Source organism: Natator depressus, chromosome 20 (assembly GCF_965152275.1).
Source record: "Natator depressus isolate rNatDep1 chromosome 20, rNatDep2.hap1, whole genome shotgun sequence".
NCBI classification, from domain to species: domain Eukaryota; kingdom Metazoa; phylum Chordata; order Testudines; family Cheloniidae; genus Natator; species Natator depressus.
Genome location: NC_134253.1, coordinates 19,339,654 through 19,359,015, shown reverse-complemented (window position 1 = coordinate 19,359,015; position 19,362 = coordinate 19,339,654). Strand labels below are relative to the sequence as shown.

The 19,362-nt window shown below is 46.2% G+C and overlaps 1 protein-coding gene across 1 annotated transcript in view; it reads left to right on the top strand.

The window, feature by feature from the left end:
• Positions 1-231: 231 nt before the first annotated feature.
• The window catches only part of LOC141975318 (protein maestro-like), a 49,234-nt gene continuing 30,103 nt past the window's right edge, over positions 232-19,362 (top strand). The window contains exons 1-4 of the mRNA XM_074935612.1: positions 232-302; positions 2,431-2,577; positions 3,760-3,942; positions 4,825-4,980. Of these exons, the coding sequence (XP_074791713.1) occupies positions 2,434-2,577; positions 3,760-3,942; positions 4,825-4,980 (483 nt within the window). The 5' untranslated portion in view covers positions 232-302; positions 2,431-2,433. The remainder of the gene's footprint in view (positions 303-2,430; positions 2,578-3,759; positions 3,943-4,824; positions 4,981-19,362) is intronic.

The following is a 19,362-nucleotide window of genomic DNA, read 5'->3' as shown; positions in this document are numbered from 1 at the left end:
TTGGGAATGAGTAGCCAATAGAGTGGCTGAGAGGGAACCTCCCGTTTATAGTTTTGTGGGCAGGGGGTGCGGGGGTGTCCTGGGTGGAAACACACAGCTCCCACTCCTAGCTATCAGAGCTGTATGCTCAGAGCAGCTGAGTTTTTGAAGTGTGCAATCTAGCCCATGAGCGGTTTCTTTTGTCTTCCAGTCTTCTGCTAAGATCTGGACTCATAACACCTGAGATCATACAGAGCCTCCTCCCCTGGGTGAATTCCCCCTCAGAAAACCACCGAGTCACCAGCACAGCTTTCCTTGCCCAGGTAAGACACAGGGCTCTGAAGAGCAGTTTCACCATTAGACTCTTGTCTGCCTTTCTTTCGGGAGTTGTACAGTTCAGTTCATAGGAGTAATTGTCATTTTAGACGGTAGAATAGCTCCTCCTTTATATGGAAACCTCACCAGGAACTTCACGATACCTTTCTGAGTCCTTCTCTCTCTGTGGTTTTTATTGCCGTCATTGCCTATACTAGCTACACAACCACAGGTGCTGGCTGAGAGAGATACGGACAGAGTTTGGATGAGTGGACCTCTTCTGCCAAGTCCTAGTGCTGATCCTAACCAACAGCTCCTGATTTTGGTTTAGCTCAGCACATCTTCTGAATGAACCGAGCGTCCTAATACTACCAACCAAGCAACCTACAACTACATTGATGTCTATCTTAGGTTCTCATTACTCTAGTATCTGAGTAGCTCCAAACTCTTTAATGTCTGTATCCCCACCACACTCCTGCGAGGTAGGGAAGCACTATGTTTCCTATTTTACAGGCAGGGAACTGATGCACAGAAGGGCTAAGTGACTTGCCCAAGGTCACACAGGAAGTCTTTGAGGGAGCAGGAAATGGAACCTGGGTCTCCTAAGTCCTAGGCTAGTGTGGGGATACCTGCTGGAGCATCCTCCCTTTCCACAGTCTTCCTCCAACATCTGCATCATATTTCCCACTTATGCTAAGCAACTATCTTCGGAGCTTATCTGGTTCTAAGAAAAACAACCTCTCTGTGCCTATGACGGGCTGTACCTGGGCTTTAAGGCTCCTTACAAGAGGCCCCGTGGTCCTATTACACCCTGCCCCAGGAAAAGAAGCCCCCAATCTGGGTCTGTCTAGAGAGGCCTCATGAAAGCAGCCAATCCGAGCCCATCAGGCTCGGCTAAAAGGAGCTGAATGAGGAGAGGCTGACGGAACTGGGAATGTTTAGTCTACGGAAGAGAAGAATGAGGGGGGATTTGATAGCTGCTTTCAACTACCTGAGAGGTGGTTCCAGAGAGGATGGTTCTAGACTATTCTCAGTGGTAGAAGAGGACAGGACAAGGAGTAATGGTCTCAAGTTGCAGTGGGGGAGGTTTAGGTTGGATATTAGGAAAAACTTTTTCACTAGGAGGGTGGTGAAACACTGGAATGCGTTACCTAGGGAGGTGGTAGAATCTCCTTCCTTGGAAGTTTTTAAGGTCAGGCTTGACAAAGCCCTGGCTGGGATGATTTGATTGGGGATTGGTCCTGCTTTGAGCAGGGGGTTGGACTAGATGACCTCCTGAGGTCCCTTCCAACCCTGATATTCTATGATTCTATGATTCTATGAAGGGCTTTAGCAGGTCAGTTTCTGGCAGGAACTGGAGGGGCAAGAAAGGGCGCTGCTCTCTGGCCACAGAAATTCAGGGGACAGCCAGAGTTTGATTCTGGCAGCCTTTACTTAAGCTGGGTTTTCAGGAAGAGAGTCCCGAAGAACTTTAACCCTGAGGTGAGGGTGAAGCTAAAAGTGGCGGGTAGGAAGAAGCGACAATGAACTGAAATCAAGCAGTGCCTAGCTCCTGTTTATAGGATCCATGGTTTGGAACCCAGAGTTAGGGGCAGGCCCAGGTTCCCCTACCACCAACAGTGGCATAAGCCCCATGGAGAGGACAATGCTAATGGAGAGCTTGAACAAAGGGCAGAATGTAAAGGACCCGGAGCTGGGGCTGGAGACCCTAGTGAGGGCAATGGGACTGTTCTGGACTACCCCAGAAGGGGTTCATTTGGACTTTGGGACTCAGCCAGAGGCCTGAGCCACAGAAGACTCACTGAGGTCGGCTGGCAGGGTGCACCAGGGGTGAGAAAAGGACTGTGATACCATACCCAGCCACTAAGAGGCTCTCAAGAGGTGAGTGGATCCCCTATTTTAGTGCCCAAAAATAAAGCTCCATGTTTTGTAGACCTTTCTCATTTGTGTGGAATACTAAAGTGACAGTGTATTATGTGCCAAGTATCAGAGGGGTAGCCATATTTGTCTGTATCCTCAAGACTGGGGCTGTAGGAGGACTCCTTGTTGTTTTTAGTGTATGACATGTCGGCTCAAATTCTATTCCCAATCTTAACGATCATATTGGGGCTAATGGACAGGTTGATTTTCTTTCAGCTAATGAGTGATCCCATGCTCAGGGAGAAGAAGTTCCTTAAGCCAGTCTTACACATCTTGGAAGAAAAGTCCCATGATAGGAACAGCATTGTCCGGCAGATGGCTGTAAGAGGCCTGGGAAATTTAGTCTATGGGGCGCCTGAGAAGGTAAGAGAGAATACTGACTAGAATGCAGCATAACTAGAGAAACCAAGGGAAACAGTTGTTCGGAGTTTACAGAGGCTGCACACAATGCACTAGGCCAAATTCTGCTCTCCCGCATACCCGAGTAACCTCTTTGCAGTCAATACAGAGCAAGCTAGATCCTTTGCTAAGCTGGGCATAAGCAAACAATCTGTGCACTTTAATATGACCATGTGTAAATGTCTCCATCTAGGAACGAAAAATGCAGGCCATACTTACAGGATGAGAGACTCTATCCCAAGAAGCAATGATGCTGAAAACCACTTGAGTCATGGCAGAGAATCAGTTGAGCATAAGGTGTCCCAATGCGAAGTTGTGGCCAAAAGGGCTGAAATGATCCTTAGAGGCATAAAGAGAGGAATCTTGACTAAGAGTAAAGAAGTTCTTTTCCCTCTGAATATGACGCTCATGTGAGCACTGCTGGACTGCTGTGTCCAGATCAGGTGTCCACAATTCAAGCAGGATGCTGATAAATTAGAGAGGATTCAGAGAAGAGTCCCAAGAATTCTCAAAGGATTGGAAAAGATACCTCTAGTGATAGACTCAGGGAGCTCAATCTATTTAGCTTTACAAAGAGAAGGTTAAGGAGTGACTTGAGGACAGTCTAGAACTACTCACATGGGGAGCACATTTTGAGAATGGGTTCTTCCCATTAGCAAACAAAGGGATAAGAAGATTCAATGGGGGAAAATGAAGCTAGACTAATTCAGACTGGTAATAAGGCATTGATTTTTAATGGTAATTTTAATTAACCATTGGAACAATTTACCAAGGGTTGTAGTGGATTCTCTGTCACTAGCAAATTTAAAATCAAGATTGAACGTTTTTCTAAAAGATACACTCTAGTTCCAACAGAGTCTATTTCGGGGAAGTTCAATGTTATGCAGGAGGTCAGACTGGATAATCACAAGGGTTCCTTTTGGCCTTGGAATCTAAGTAACTAGGAATCTAATAATAGGATGACACAGGTGTATTATGGCCCCGAGTTTGGCTCATTGTAGCTGGAACCTGGTCTGAAATATAGCTATAGGTCTCCCGGGGGGTGGGAGGGGGAGATGAAATTCCCACAGCTTCATAACTGCTAAAGAAAACGTATTAGAAGTGTGATCAGTGATAAGTGTTCTTTAATGTCGTATGTTTGTCCAGGTGAAAAAGCACAAGAAGTTTCTTATGGTCATACTGATCAGGGCCTTAAGTGACCCTTTCAGTTCTGAAGTCATTGGCGAGAGCATGAAAGCAGTGGCCAAAGTCCTGAAGGAGCTGAAAGAGAAGGACATAGGTTCTTCCTTCAGAGACCTCACCCAACAGATCCGGACCTACTTTGACAACGTATGTGACCAGAACTCTCCAGCCCCAGTTCAACCGATCTTGATTAGACTCCATTTACTCCCTGGGCATTGCTCATGTCAGAGTGAAGAGATGTTTCGGCCCCAGGGAAGAGAGGTGTTTTACGGAGGAGGAGAACATTAGGAGGATGGGGATGACATCCCTGCTTCCACAGTCTCCCCCTTCTGTTCTTCTTTCTTGCCACTGAGAACCTCAAAGAAAGTCTGAATACTAGATTAGGTAGCTAGATAACCATGAAAAGGGGGTTCCAAGGTACAATAGAGAGTGTTGGGCCTGCTCTATACCATTTTTACATGAGAGGGTTGGAATGATTCCATTTTGCAGAGAATTCTGAGATTTCAAATTTTGGTTTTGTTCCTATTTGTGGGAATCCCTCTCCCCAAACTTCAAAACTCTTTGTGAAACAGAATGACTATTCTCAGCCGAGCTCTATTGAAAGCCTTGGGTCCGGGCAGTCTGCTCTCAATCTATCCCGGTGCTGGGAACCCAGGAAACCGTGGGAGCTAGAAGTGCCAGGGAGTTGCCAATTTGAGAGCTGGGGTCCCAGATGCTGGGGGTTTGGAAGCCCACGATCCCAGTCAGCCTGCTAGATGGGCTTCCAAGGAGCTGAATGGGTGCACTGGCAAGACAGCAGGCAGGTTTCGAAGGACCCCTGCCTGGCTTCTGGAGGAATTTCATCCAAATGGAACTGTCGCTAAAATAGTTTGATGAATCAGCAAATTCGAATCAAAAATTAGTTCATGAAAGTGTTTCCGACTAGCTGTAGTTGGAATCCCTCGACTTTAGCGTAGAAGAGATGGCTGTGCGAAGTACATGATGTGATTGTCCCTTAGTTACTAACTTGTGGGGCTTTCTTGGCTGTAGGAGGACGATGCTCTTCGTTTATTGTCCTTTGTCCTGTTTGGCATCCTGGCCCGCCTGACCAAAAGAAAATGGAAGGGCTATTTCGCCGAGCAGGTTAGACAGAGCTGGGTCACACTTCTGCTGCACCTGCAAGACCCGAACCCCAGGGTTTCAGTGGTAAGACCGAGAGTGACTTATTTACTAAGCCAAAGGAATCTTCCTCCCAATGCCAGGGGAGCTCTGCTATTCCTGCCTGCTGTGGAGGCCCAAATTCTCCCCTCAGTTCATTGCCCTCCTGCTGAGTCAGTTCCCGCCAGGTTGCTCCATGGCTGCCTCACCAGAATCCAGGATAGGTCATGGGTCTGAGCTCGACAGCTCTCTATTCCTGTCTGTCTCTGCACCCCAGCCCCCTGCCTCCCCAGAACAGAAGAGAGACCTGGTGAAGCAGCTTTCATAAGTAGATCTGTTCCAAAAAGACATTGATGCTACCTTCAGGTTGCAGTGGAAGCTCTCCCCTCTATTAGTCATTCTTGCATGTTTTCTGCCAATTACATCCAGATGAATCCCTTTTTATCCTGGAATAGATGAGCAGTCAAGCAGATGAGTTCCCTTTGAATGACCAAAGCGCTCAGTAGGGAACAATTAAATGGTGTGACACGCTTTCTTTTTTTCAGGAATGCAGAGCTACGTTTCACCTCTGTGTCCCGTTTTTGGGACTGAAGAGGCTCCAAACTGCCGTGAATCAACACCTTGATGGCACAGCCAAGCTGAAGCCTGAAGAGCTCCAGGTGGACATTTGCAGACACCTTGTGAGTGAGCTGTTGAAGTGTCTGAGATTCTTGACTGGAGTGGCATGTGGTGGTATAGAGGTGTGGGGGGGATGTGTGATGGGTAATGGAAATAACGGTCAGAGTGGGATATATGACTGAGGGTGACGGGAAATGTAAATCTGCCACAGATCCCCATTTTTCCCACGTCCACCCAGTCACCTGTTCTTTCTCTGATTTACCTGTGGCTCGTAAAAGCATGTGCTGGCAGTCAAAGGGCACTTCTAGCCAGAGAGAGCTCATGTGTCCCTGATTTCCTCTAGGCCAAAGAGAATGCCGAGCTGCTGGAGAACTTGTACAAAAGCGCCATCACGTACTTCTTTAGCAGCTGGGAAGAAATCCGGGCAGTTGCAGCCAAGTTAGCTGGTGAGAGATGATGCCCAGTGTCCCTTTTGGTATTCCCATTGAGGGAGAGAGAAAAAAATCCCACTGTGCAGCACTGAGCTGCCATTAATCTCTCTGTGCCTCAGCTTCCCATACATAAATGGGGAGGTTAATATCCCTACCTCTCCAGTGTGGTGGTCAGAGGAAATCATGACTTGCTATAAAGTGCTTTGGGATTGTTGCAGGGAAAGCGCGGTGCAGTCATTTAGAAGTAGAGGCTGGGACACTGTCTCATAGGGCATGTTTACACTTGGAGCTGGGGGTCTAATTCCCAGCTTGATGAGACATACCCGCACTAGCCCTGAGTGCTAAAAATAGAGAGTAGCTGCGATGGCAGGAGCAGCAGGAGGTTTAACCACCCCAAGTATGTCCCATCCAAACCCCAAAGTCGATTCTCAAGGTGGCTAGCTCCTCCCACTGCTCGTGCTGCTTTAGCTACATTCTAATTTTAGCATGCGAGCGCTGTGCGAGCTAGTGTGGGCCTGTCCCATTGAACTGGGAGTGATCCCCCTCGCTCAAAGTGCAGACCCACCCACAGTGTTGCTCAGTGCTCTTCACTACTACTTCATCATTGGGAGGCATGCAGCCCACCTGCCCTCAGCGCCTGCTCTTCAGGTTCCTGGCCACACCACCTTGTCAAGGAGGCAAAAGGTTCCTCCGCTTTGGCCCTGTGCCCTCTTCTCCCAAGCATACCCAGGTGAGACAGGCAGGCATTGTGGCCTAAGTCTCACCTATCAGTCACCTTGTGGGATCCCTGCTTAGAACTCACTTATTCCTGGCCCCAGTCCTTTGCTCAGACCACTAGACCAAGACACTAGCTTAGTATGTCTCCAATAAGTGACAGCAGTGGCAAGAGGAACACAGACTCTTTAAAGCAAATGGGTTTTGTGTAAACATTCTTAAAAAAAAAAAAGTCTTTCTCATTCTCTTCAGTGTGGACTCTAAACTGCACTAGCATCCTCTTGCCCACAGCTCACCCTTAGGCCCACAGTAGGAGAGGCCAAAGACCTGTCTAGGGGCTGCTAATATCACTTTGCATTCAACAAGGGAAGGTTTTATTGTTGTTGTTTGTTTTCCATTGTGTATTTAGGCATCATCCTGGAACACACAGACAGGCAGCGTATGAAATGGCTGGACCTGGAACATCTGCTGATGTGTAAGTAATAAATACAGCTGAAGTTCTGCTCATCCGTGAGTTCTAAAGGAATTTAGCTGACAAGCAGCAGTAACCGATACCGCTGGTGCAAAGTGCATCAGCCACACATCAAGGGACAAATTCACTCTCGCCCAGTAGAAAGTCAGCTTTAATTTCCCCTGAAGGAGGCAGCTGCAGAGGGTGTGATGTGAGTCCGTGCATCTCCTGGTTGTCCTGGCAAGGCCCCCTCCGCAGCCAGTGCTATCCACTCTTTGGGCTTTATTGGCTCTCTGTGGACTCCCCAGATGAGGAGAAATTGTAGCCACTTTCTGCTACCCCAAATTTCCCACCAGCAATTTTTCTTCCAGTAGGTGCCCTGCATCCTGCACAAAGCAGCTTGGACTTGGCCTCTGTTCAATTCCAGGGTTATTGGAGCTCAGACCGTGGCTCCTGAATAGAGATGGAAAATAAACTGAAAAGTGGAAGCTATTGAAACAATGGACCTTCTTCCATTTACAGCAGAGTGGATGACTTTCTGGTCAAGTCAGGGTCTCCCCGCTTGTTGGGAGCACGGAAGGGAGCCAATGGAGGAACCTAAAGCTTTCTTTCTATTGGAGAGCTTGTGTAGCGTGGTATTCAGAGGTAGTAAGTCTCCAGCTATTTCAGGCACAGGTGACAATATGAAAAGTGAGGCATATTCATCTCTCATGTATTTTCCATCCCAATAGAAGGACTGAGCCCAGTTTCACATTTTACCATGTGATCATTCTGCTCTGGTACTTCAAGATTCTGTGATCACGCTTAGCTGTGATTTGACAGTCTCTACACTAACATGTTGTCCTCTGTCATTTCAGCTCTCCAGGTCCTCAAGAAAGACCCAAGTCCCTCTGTCCAGCTGGTGGCAACTGAGGTCCTAAATGACATCTGTCCTGGCCGAGTGCTTGGGGAATGAAGCGGGAGACAAAGAGAACAAGGCGCTCCAGTAGTATAAGGGCCCTACCGTCAATCAAACGTTAACCCCACCCTTGGCCCTCGTAAGCCTTGCCCACCGGTCACTGGAAGTCCCAAGCCATGAGGTATTACTTCCAGGGTCAAGGCAGACAAATGACCGGAAGCAACGTGTGTCATGTGACCCCTCTAAGAACTCCTCCCATTGTCCTCTACCAATTGGGATGGGTTTCGCCCTGATAGGAACGCCCCAAGAGAAGATTTGACCAATCAGGGGGAGTTCCGGGGCAGGATGACCTGTCTGGAAGTGGTTCGTGTGACCCCTCTAAGAATACCTCCCACCACCGTCTATCAATCAGTAGGGGTTTGAGCCACTGGGGACCACCCCGAGAGGAGGTTTGACCAATCATGGGGAGTTGCGGGGTGGGGTGATCTGTCTGGAAGTGGTTTGTGTGACCCCTCTAAGAATTCCTCCCACCACCGTCTACCAATCAGTAGGGGTTTGAGCCACTGGGGACCACCCCGAGAGGAGGTTTGACCAATCATGGGGAGTTCTGGGGTGGGGTGATCTGTCTGGAAGTGGTTTGTGTGACCCCTCTAAGAATTCCTCCCACCACCGTCTACCAATCAGGAGGGGTTTGAGCCACTGGGGACCACCCCGAGAGGAGATTTGACCAACTGGGGGGATTCCGGGGTGGGGTGACCTGTCTGGAAGTGCTTCGTGTGACCCCTCTAAGAACTCCTCCCACCACCTTCTACCAATCGCGATGGGTTTCGGCTGCAGAGGACCGCCCCGAGAAGAGATTTGACCAAAATGGGGCAGGTTCTCGGATTGGGTGAACCGTCTAGAAGAGGGTCATGTGAGCCCTCTAAGAACTCCTCCCAACACCCTCTGCCAATCAGAGTGCAGCACCATCACCCCATAAGTCCCAGCGCTGGGCAGAGGAAGCTATCTCTTACCAAGAAGACATGTTTTAGAAATTGTGGAAAGGCTGAAAGGAAACATGGACTCCTTTACCACCCCGTGAGACCTCCAGATTTTGTTTTAGCTCCGAGGACCTTTGGAGTTGTGTGGAGAAAGCGCTACGGCAGTGACGGTTCCAAGGAGGGCCCTTTGACTCAACCGTTGATGGATACGTCGGAACCCGACCCCAAAATCCAAACCTTTGTGAGGCACCCCGATGAGTGTGACAGCCTCTCATTGTCCATGCCCTAAAGTTGGAAGGCGATTGTGGCTTGGGGGAGTCACAAGGTGAACGGGAAAGATGGCGCTCAGGTAAATGAATGATTAAGAAGCGACGGTCGATCATGGGGGTGTAATGGGGTTAGGAATCAACCTGGCATTGCATAAATCTAAAAACAGGCAGTGGGGTGCTTACACTGTTTTTTGTCTGAAAATCTCTCAACAGCTCGACGATGCCTTTCTGGAGGCCTTTGAGAAGTTGCACATCGGTAGCCCTGTGGGAGTAAATCCATCGCGCATCAGCTGTTTTTGCTCCTGTCTGAGACCCAGATCTCAAGAGGAAAATCCAGAAAAGGACAAAAATGGAAGAATGAACCAGCTCAGACTCCCTCATGGTAGGGATCATGGCGTCCTTTGTTTCAGGCGGCTGTAAAAGATTGTGTTAAACCAGGCGATTAATAAAACTTATTTAAATGTGTCAGAATGAACGTGTCCCCCTCCATACTTGTGTTCGTAAAAGACGGTCCCAGGAACAGTCATGTCTCCACAGACGGCTCTGTTAAAGAAAATCTGTTAAACCCCCAGGAAAGTTGGGGGCTTTGACGGGGTCAATCTTCTTTTTCAAGTGGCCAAAAAGCATCCTAAAACTTTAAATAGAAGACAGGTAAGAGCTTGGCTTTCACACCAGGATGCTTACACTTTACACAAACCAGCTCAAATACGTTTTAAAAGAACCAGGACCGTTGTTTCAGATGTGGACGCGCAATGGCAGGCAAATTTGGTCCGTATGCACCGCTTCTCCAAACACAACAGCGGTTTTAAGTACATCTTAACAGTGATAGACATTCTATCCAAATATGCCTGGGCCTTAGGCCTAAAAGACAAGATGAGCGGTGAGGAATCCAAGGCCTTTAAAGCTATTTCTTGCCAAGGTCGCGTGCCTCAAAAATGACAAACTAATCGGTGGAAAGAATTTTGAAACAAACCTTTTAGCAGATTGTTGAAACGGCACAGCGTTAACGCTTTTTGTTACTGATAATGAAGTCAAAGCAGGGGTTGTGGAGTGATTTTAACAGAACTTGAAAAAGATGTGGAGGATGTGGTGATATTTTACAGCCCATAACGCCTTTCGCCACATTGACCTGTTACCTGACTTTATGAAGAGTTACAACCAGAGCTTTTACAGAACTCTACGTACCAGACCTGCTGATGTTAACCCTTCCAATTCTCTGAAGATATGGAAACCGGTTGATAGAGACGGTTTTAAAATAAAACCGGTTGTTGCCCCTTTTAGAAAAGGCGACCACGTGAGACTATCTAAAACCAAAGGAGCTTTTGAAAAAGGTTGTGAACAGATGTTTACCAATGAGATATTTATAGTGGATGAAGCCTTAACCAGGAGCCCGAGACCTGTCTACCGATTAAAAGATTACGAGGGTGAGACAGTTACTGGATCTTTTTACCCTGAAGATTTACAAAAAGTAAACCCCAAACAAGACAAGATTTGCAGGATCAAAAAAGTTCTAGCGGAGAAAGGAAAAGGGAGAAAAAAGCAGCTACTGGTGAAATGGTTTGTGGGTGGGGGGGGCGATAAGTTTACCAGCTGGGTGGAAGCTTCTCAATTCTGACGTTTAGACACAAACAAACAAAAAGATTCCTCCTGCAAAGACTGAGGGAGTGAAAAATGAGCGACAGCGGGTTTTACATGACTTTGCCCAGCAATGCCAGCTCTGCAGTTTTTCCTCAAAACACCAGCTCGAACTTTACAATACAGCTAATTAAACCCTTAGATCTCCCGGGTGCCTGGGAGGTGGGGTTAGTGGAAATACAACACCCGCACAGCTGGAACGCTATCAACGAGGACACCCCTTTTGAAATCACCTTTGAAGATATGGCATAGAGTTTTATCCTATGACGAGGTTATTACTCGTCCATACCCGAATGATTGGATCATATGAACAGTACCATGGCTCGTCCTCCCCCACCGCCTGAGGTGGTCATGAACGATGACCCTGTGGGTAGAAAAGTTACCCTGAAATCCGCTGATTTTACTTTTATGTTTTCTACCAGCAGGGAGCTAGCTAACATTCTAGGTTTGGGCCCCAAGCGCAGCGTCCAAAAATTCCCCTTCTGGGCAGACATCACAGGGGGAGTTAATTCCCTGTATCTGCACACAGATATTGTAGAACACCAGTTTGTGAGGGACTTTTCTGTTCCCCTGTTACGCTGTGTCCCTGTCTGAGGAAGGAACAATGAGTTTGTCACCATCACCTACGATAAACCTCATCACGTTCCTGTCAGAAAACACCACATCGATACCATTACCATTGAAATAAAGACAGATCAGAACAGATACGTCTCATTTGTTGAACGGAGTGGATGTGAAAATTTAAATTGACGCGCAGATAAGACGCTTTCTGTTTAATGGGCAGTGCAGCTGAAGGCTTTAAATTGCGCATTGTATCAGCATCCCTTTTTGTGAAGAAAGTACGGGTGGCCCTGAGCGTTCGTCTGGGGCACGCGGAGTCCCTGCTTACCACAAATGCTAAATATCCCGTGGACCGTGTGGGAATGAAAGTGTTTAGCATCCCCGTGGGCAGCAGGGTCAATAACCAGGAGAACCTGTTTTTTGGGACAGTTACCCAAAATGCTTGTCCTAGGGTTTGTCTTATGCCTTGAGTGGAAGTTACACTAAAAATCCCTTTCATTTTAAACATTATGATATTAATTTTGTGGCCTTGTATGTGGATGGTGAACAGATACCAACCAAGCCTCTGCAACCAGACTTCGAGGCAGGATGCTGCGTGAGAGAATACATGAATCTGGTACAGACACTGGTAAACACATGACAGATCGTTCTCTGTTAATCGACCGTGAGGAGTTTCCACAGGGTTACACCTTGTTTGCCTTTGACCTGTCTCCCGACCAGGAATGCGCCGATGACTATTCCCTGATTCAAACCGGGAACCTGAGAGCAGAAATATGTTTTGGGAAGGCTTTAACCATCACCATCAATCTGATCGTGCATGGGGTTTTTGACAACATCATAGAGAGAAATCAGAGGAGAGACGTTCTGCTTGACCATATGTGAACATGGACACCGTGCAGCTCTCGTGTGTCTTATCAAGGTGCCTTACACAAAAAAGAATTTCTTAGATGTGTTCCCTTGTGATTTGGCTCCCTGGCGACAAGCTGTCTCAGAGACCCCTAGGTTTGTATCGCGCATCCACACAACCAACCTGGTGAACAATGGCTTGCCTTGTGTCTGGCGGAGCGTAACCGTGGAGAGTTTTTAGACTCATACGGGCACCCCCCGAAGAGCATGTTGTTTCCTAAAAGCATTATGAAATTTTTAAACAAAAATGCCACAGGCATTGTGTTTCACAATAGATAATTACAAGACCCCCGCTCTGTCGCCTGCGGCTATCACTGAGTGTTTTTCTTACATCATCGGAGCAAGGGTTTATCTTGTGACCGGATTTTAAAATTGTATTCTAACGACTTAGTGCAAAACGACCAGATGGTGATGAATTTTGTAAAAAATACATTTAAATTCTTGGGCATGCCTAGCCTTGCTCAAAATGTGTTTCAACAAGCCCAGACATGTGTATCTTGCAATGCTTTTTATAGCCATGTTATCCAATATTCTCAGGCATAACAGACAATGTTTTGTTTGGCATTATCCAACACATTTTTTACAAAGTAACTTTTCCCACTGTTGCTAGGCCCTGTGAGAATTGCAGAAAAGGGGTGTTTCCACCTCGTATCCATTTTAAAATCCGTAGGGCAGGGTTTTAAACCCTTCTCCTAGGACCCTCTTGTTGTAAATGACTTTCTGTGTTTTCTTAAGGGTTTTGGTCTCTATTTACCACTGATTTTTGTTCCTTACGATAGAGGGCTGCTGCACCTCTCTCTTTTTTGAGGTGTTTTCTCGCAGGCCCGTGCAATAGTCCAGGACTAGATCTTTCAAACTGTCAAAGTTGATCTTTTGACAGTTTGCCAAGTTCAGGGTAATACCTTTGAATTTCATACAGGCCTTTCCTCCCGACAGCTTATACCCGTACGTTTTCGGGCCTGCCGACACAAACTCGGTGATGTGTTGATCTGGCGGGATCTCGCTCGTGAGGGAATTTAGAAAGAATTTAGCGATTTGGCGTTTAGCGGGGTTAAACCTGATCTCGTGTTGGCACAAACGCACGCCTTCTTTCTGGTAGAAATAGTTCATGTACTTATTTTGTTTTTCTTCGTCTGTGCACCAGCTGGGATACCCTGAAGCCTCTTGTTTCTGGCGGAGGTGTCATTTGATGTACTCTGAAAAGAGTTCATCAGATTTTTCATTAAAAAGCCAGATTTCATATATTTTTTGCCACCGCGTACCCCTTCGCTATGCCCGCGTTCAATTCCACCGTGCACCAAGTCCCCAGGATGGCCCTCTCCTCGTCAGTATGGATGCACATCTCCCGCTGCTCAGTTTCCGCACAGGTTCGGCATATCGGGAACATAAGTTTGCCACCCACTCTGACAGGTAACAATGGGAAAAAGAAGCCTTGGGTGGGGTACACTTTAACTTTTGCAATTCCAAAATAATTTGCAAGGGGTCCAAATTTGTCATAAACTCTATTGGGGTGTCCGATAGGGTATTCTTTGGTTTTCTTTACAAAAGGGTAGAAGCTGGTAAAATCATAATAGTGGATTTCTTCCCCGGAGTTAAGTTTGTAATATAGGCGGATAGCGTTTGTCCTCCCCCCAAAAAGAGCATCACTAGGCATGAGAGGCTAGGGCAACTGGGCTCATTTTAAATGCCTGCAAGCTCCCTGTCTGTTTCTGTCCTCACTTCCCACTCTTGCTCCCAAAGAGTCCTCACTACAAAACCAAGTTGTTTCAGATAGTCGGTCTTGAGCTGCGTCTTGTAATAAAGAAACCCAAAAGTTGTCCCCGTCATAGGGTTTTGTGCTTTTTCACAATGACAGGTGGCACAAGCGTGGAAAAGAACACCCGTTAAACTCCAAGGCTGTGTGTACCCTGTCAACACTGGCATAACCCTCTAAAGAGTAGGAGCCTACCTCTAGTTCCCCACCCTGTAAAGCATGCCGTATTTGTATAGTTTCTTTGTGAGAGGTATTCAACAGCCACTGAATAGATGGGGTTGAATATCTTTTTCTGCCTGTGATCATTGTCTGGAGGGAGAAGAGCTACCGTGTTAGGCTCCAAAAACAGAAACCTGTACATAGCCATGCAGACAGATGCCAGTGTTATGTATCAGAATGGATCTATACCCAGTTTTATCTCGGTGAATTTACCAGGTTCTCTCTCTACTAGATCTCCCTTCTCCATCATTTTCATAATCTCTTTTCTGTATAGGATACAAGGCTGTCTCAAAATTTTGACATCCTGCTGACAGTAATACGCGAGCTCTTTCTGCAAGTCAAATGTCTCCTCCCTGTGGGCCTGCTACCAGTCGAGAAACTCTGCTTTTTCCCTGGGCATCATGCTTTCTACACCATAGTGCTCCACACATAGGGGATAGGCCGCACGTCATTTTGATTTTTGAAAGTGTTCAAAAAATGTGGAAAATACCCTTTGCACCCTTCAAACCCCATCACCTGCGGGAGCTTACCAAGCTTCATGGGCAAGAAGTTTAAAGAGTCTAGAAAACGAATGCCCAGGGCCTTAACTTCCACACACATTAGTTTACTACCCTGAGTGATCAGTTCTAGGCACATCTTTTCCTTCAGTAACTGTCTAATGATGAAGTATGCATCGTAACCTTTGGAATTGTGCGCCTGGAACGTGTAGACCCGGAACTCTTTGCCAATAAAGGTCTGAACAAACATAGAAAGACACTCATCACCCTTAAATTCCCAGGACTTTTCCGGCTTGAGGGACATAGCAAAAATGTAATTGGGAGTGTGCAATCCAGTCTCCTTTGTGTATTCGGAATCATAACAAATACACTTTTCTGAGGATTCGGGCTTTCTAAGGCTGTCTATAAAACCGAGGTGACCGTCTACATCACCAGCGATCAAACCCTGACCCTGCTTACAGCGCCTCCCTTTACACCTGTGCCGCTTGTCCACGTAAGACTGACCCTTATCGCACAATGTTTTAGACAGGCATTCAGCTTGTTCTGTCGATTCCCAGTCGATGTGTCTGTCTAAACGCTCTCTGGACTGACAATACAGTCTACGGCGAGGACACCTCAGCTGCACGTCCACGCTGTCTGAGCATGTTACGCTCAAGCAGAGGCAGCAGCTGGACCTGCAAGAGTGGCCGTGACTGTGCACCGTGGGGCAAAACTCACCATAATTTTTTGCTCCCAACAACTTTTTCACAACCAGAATCCCATAGTAATGCTCATCATGCAACAGGATGAAATAAGTCTTGGGGTAAACTGCCCCCCCGTTTAAAAAAAGCCCCTTTCGCCGCATACAGCACCACCTGTATGTTGACTCCTAAATGCTGTTCAGACATTGCTACGTCACTGAGCATAATCTTTTTTTGATCTGACCAGCCCAGTTTCTCATGCAACTTTCTCGCCCCCACTAACGATTCCGTGTCCGTAGGTTTATGGTCGGACATGACGGCCAAGAGCCCACGCGCAAAACACAGATTGGTAGCCGTGTAAGTCAGGTCTAGTAAACATTGTCTCTTTTTTATGGATGATTTGACTACTGAGGATAGAATTTAAAACTCTACGAGCGGCCCCCTCCCCTGCTTTTTTACAACTGTCACAACGAGGTGCAATGTCCCATTGACATGCAACTCTATTGCTCTGTGGCAGCTTTGAGGTCTGATTGAAGAAATCCTCAGCAGACAGCTCATCCCTAGTTCTTCAGACCGAAAATAATGGGTTAGTTAAATTACGGCTCTCTAAATGTAACTGAACATAATCATCAGGGCCTACCCTACCATTAACGTCATGGAGAACTAACTGTATCCCCCTGTGTATGGCTTCAACAACCTGCTGAGCTGAATTTATTCGCTCAAGATTGACAAAATGAAATTCCTCACAATACACCGACCCCCCCCAAATCTAGGTAATTCACGTTGCCAACTTCTCACACTCTCCATACACACCTCTGCATTTTCAGGGTTACTTGGGGGTTCCTCTACGGGACCATCTACATCAGATGCTATTTGAGAGTCAGACTGTGAGGCCCTTCCGTGAGGGTCATCGGGAGGAGATGGGGACCCATCATTCTAGAGAGCCCTCTGGGGAATTTTCGAAACCAGACTCTGTGAGAGTCTGATTCCACCTCCCCATTTTCAGACATGCCAGTTTGTGAGCCTCCAGTCGAGGGCATCTCTTTTTGTCCCCCCTCTCCATTACCTCTTTAGCCCTTTTTAAAATTTTTACAACGACCCTGGCCTGGAACTTTTTGGCAGCCATTTGTTTGTCCCCCCTTTTGTTTACACCTGAGCTGATGTGTATCCTTGAGGGTGCCCCTTTTACCCAGGCCCCTTTCCACGACTAGTCACGCCTGCGCAGAGCCAAAAATTGAAGTATTTTTCAAAAAGTCACCCACCAAAGCTTTTGCTTTGTTGATGTGCTTTCCAGCCCTCCTTTCTTTTAGACCCCCTGAAGATACACCGTTCACCGGTATTCTGAACGAAGCATCATATTTTCCCCAAACCTTTTTAGAATACCGTTCTTTTAGAACCCCCGAGGATACAGCGTCCCTCAGTCTTCTGAAGGAAGCATCGTAGGTGGGCGTTTTCACTCACGGTTTTCTCAGGGCTTGGTGTGGAGGTGGCCGCTGAGGAACTGGAGTTGTGTTTGCGTGGTTGGTTTTTACCAGAGTCTTTGGTTTTGTCCTTGGGTTTGACGTATTTGAGGTTTGGACTGCCCTGATGCTTCATCTGCACTCTTGTGCTGTTTTGAGTTGTTAAAGGTCTCAAAGCAGATTTCTGGTTCTTTGGCTGGTCTGGTGGAGGTGTCCCTGTAGCTCTGACTACAGCATTGTCAGGAGAACTGCACATACCCGATTAGGGGGGAAGGAACATATAACAAAACTTAACTTTACCATCTTTCTCACCCACACCGATGTATTTACTTAAAATACAAAACCTCATAACCTCACAAACACAGTATATTTACTGGGCTTCATCCATCCATCTGGTGAATTTTTCTTTTCAGCTGTCTCTTTTCTTTTTCTTTTAAGCTTGTTTACCCTCTGGTCTAAGGGTCTCTCATGTTTTGACCTTACTCTGGAGCAGACAATATTATATTATTATTATTATTATTGTAAATTACATGAAACTGTCTTGTAAACTTAAAAATAAAATATTCATTAGGGTGTTTTTCTATTTAAAAAGTCAGAGCTTTAAAACAAAATAATCCATTTCAGGCTGTACAACAAACAGGATTTTTGAGTTTATTTCTACCACTTTAAAACAAAAAACAACAAACCTGCAAACATTTTTTTAAATACACCTCATTTTGCAAAATAAAAACCAAACTGCTTTTAAAATCAACTTTTAAAATCCAGTTTAAAACACATTTTGCACAGTAAAAAAACACCCTGTTAGTTTGAAATACACCATTACCATCAGTTTGCAGCCATATACTTTAAAAAAAAAACCACCTATGTTTTTTTACAGAGAGAGAGAGAGTTTAAAACACAGTTTGCAACAAAATACTTTTCAATAAACCCACATGCATTTAAAAGCCAATTGCAGAAAGTTACGCCCTCCACCCCCCACCCCACCCCACCCCCATGTGTGTTTGGGCCTTTGGATTAAAGAACAAGCAAAAATGTTAGTTAGTATTACCCCCAAATCCCTATCCAACCTGTGTAATACCTGAAGTTATTAAGCAAAACTCCAGTTAAAATAGTTTTTACCTTGGCCCGGTGATGAAATGCAGTTTAAAGTGACTGGTTCCATGCAAAACTGATCACACTGCAAGAAACATAGGCACCATTATTTACTAAGACAGCATGGCCAACGAGTGATAGAATAGAATATATATTTTCAGAGTTAAAAACAGGGAGCATGGCTCCTTTTGCAGTCCAGCAGCCATTCAAGAGAGTTTCTGTTGAAAGAGTCTCCAAAATACCTGAGGTTTTTACACCATCCTAAGCCTTTGTTTCAAACAGACTTCAAAATAGGAGCTAGCAGGTTGATTTGATCGCTACAACTCTCAAATAATAGCTACTTCAGGACGTTAGGCACCCCTCCCTAACATTCCCTTTTGTGATCTGGGGTGGGGGAATTTGTTATACCAATAAAATAAAAACCAGCAGGATCTTATTAAAAGGGAAAAGGCAAAATGCCACATTTATTCTGAATACAGAAAAAATCATAGTAAGCAGTTAGTTATAGCTATAACATTCCATTCAATTTCATATTTATTCACACATTCATTCATACACACACACACACACACACACACACAGAGGTTCTGCAAGGTTGTTATCAGAGTTACCAGCCTTAGAGTTGCTCATGCCAAGCCACTGGCCAGGTGGCCTGGAGACGAGGAGGGAGCAGGGCCTTTTCAGATGCACATCTGACGCTCCTGGAAGTTGGTTTGCAGAATCAGACCCCAAAGTTTTCCGTTTCTAGAGTCCATTTTTATAGGAATTTATTCCTATGCCAGCCTATGGGAATTGCTTCATCATGCTGTTGCTGAATCAATCAGCAGATGGCACATTCCTGACGGCTCCGTCTTGTTCTTCGGTTCTCCCATCCTTGAGGCTGTTGGGTGGATTCCAGTCTGCCCTCCGGGGGTCCTCTGGTTGACGCCTTCTTTGGCCGACGGACACTGGATTCTTAGGCTGGCACCTCCCTGATCATTCAGTTATTATCCACACCAAGCATCCATCCACATACATCCTCTATCTCTATTTTAAAGCACAATCGTTAACAAAGCCAGATAAATACAACAAAAGGGCAGGGAGTCTCTGTGTGCTGTTTCTGTTGTTACAAAGTATTGCTTTGAGAACAGACTCCGTCTAGGATGTACTAACACAATTAGCAGCTTGCAACTTTCACCCGGCGAGGGAGAGAAACAGTACCAAAACTCAAGAGACCTCTTAATTAGTAATACCCTGGAATTTAAACTATGGGGAATCAAACTCATT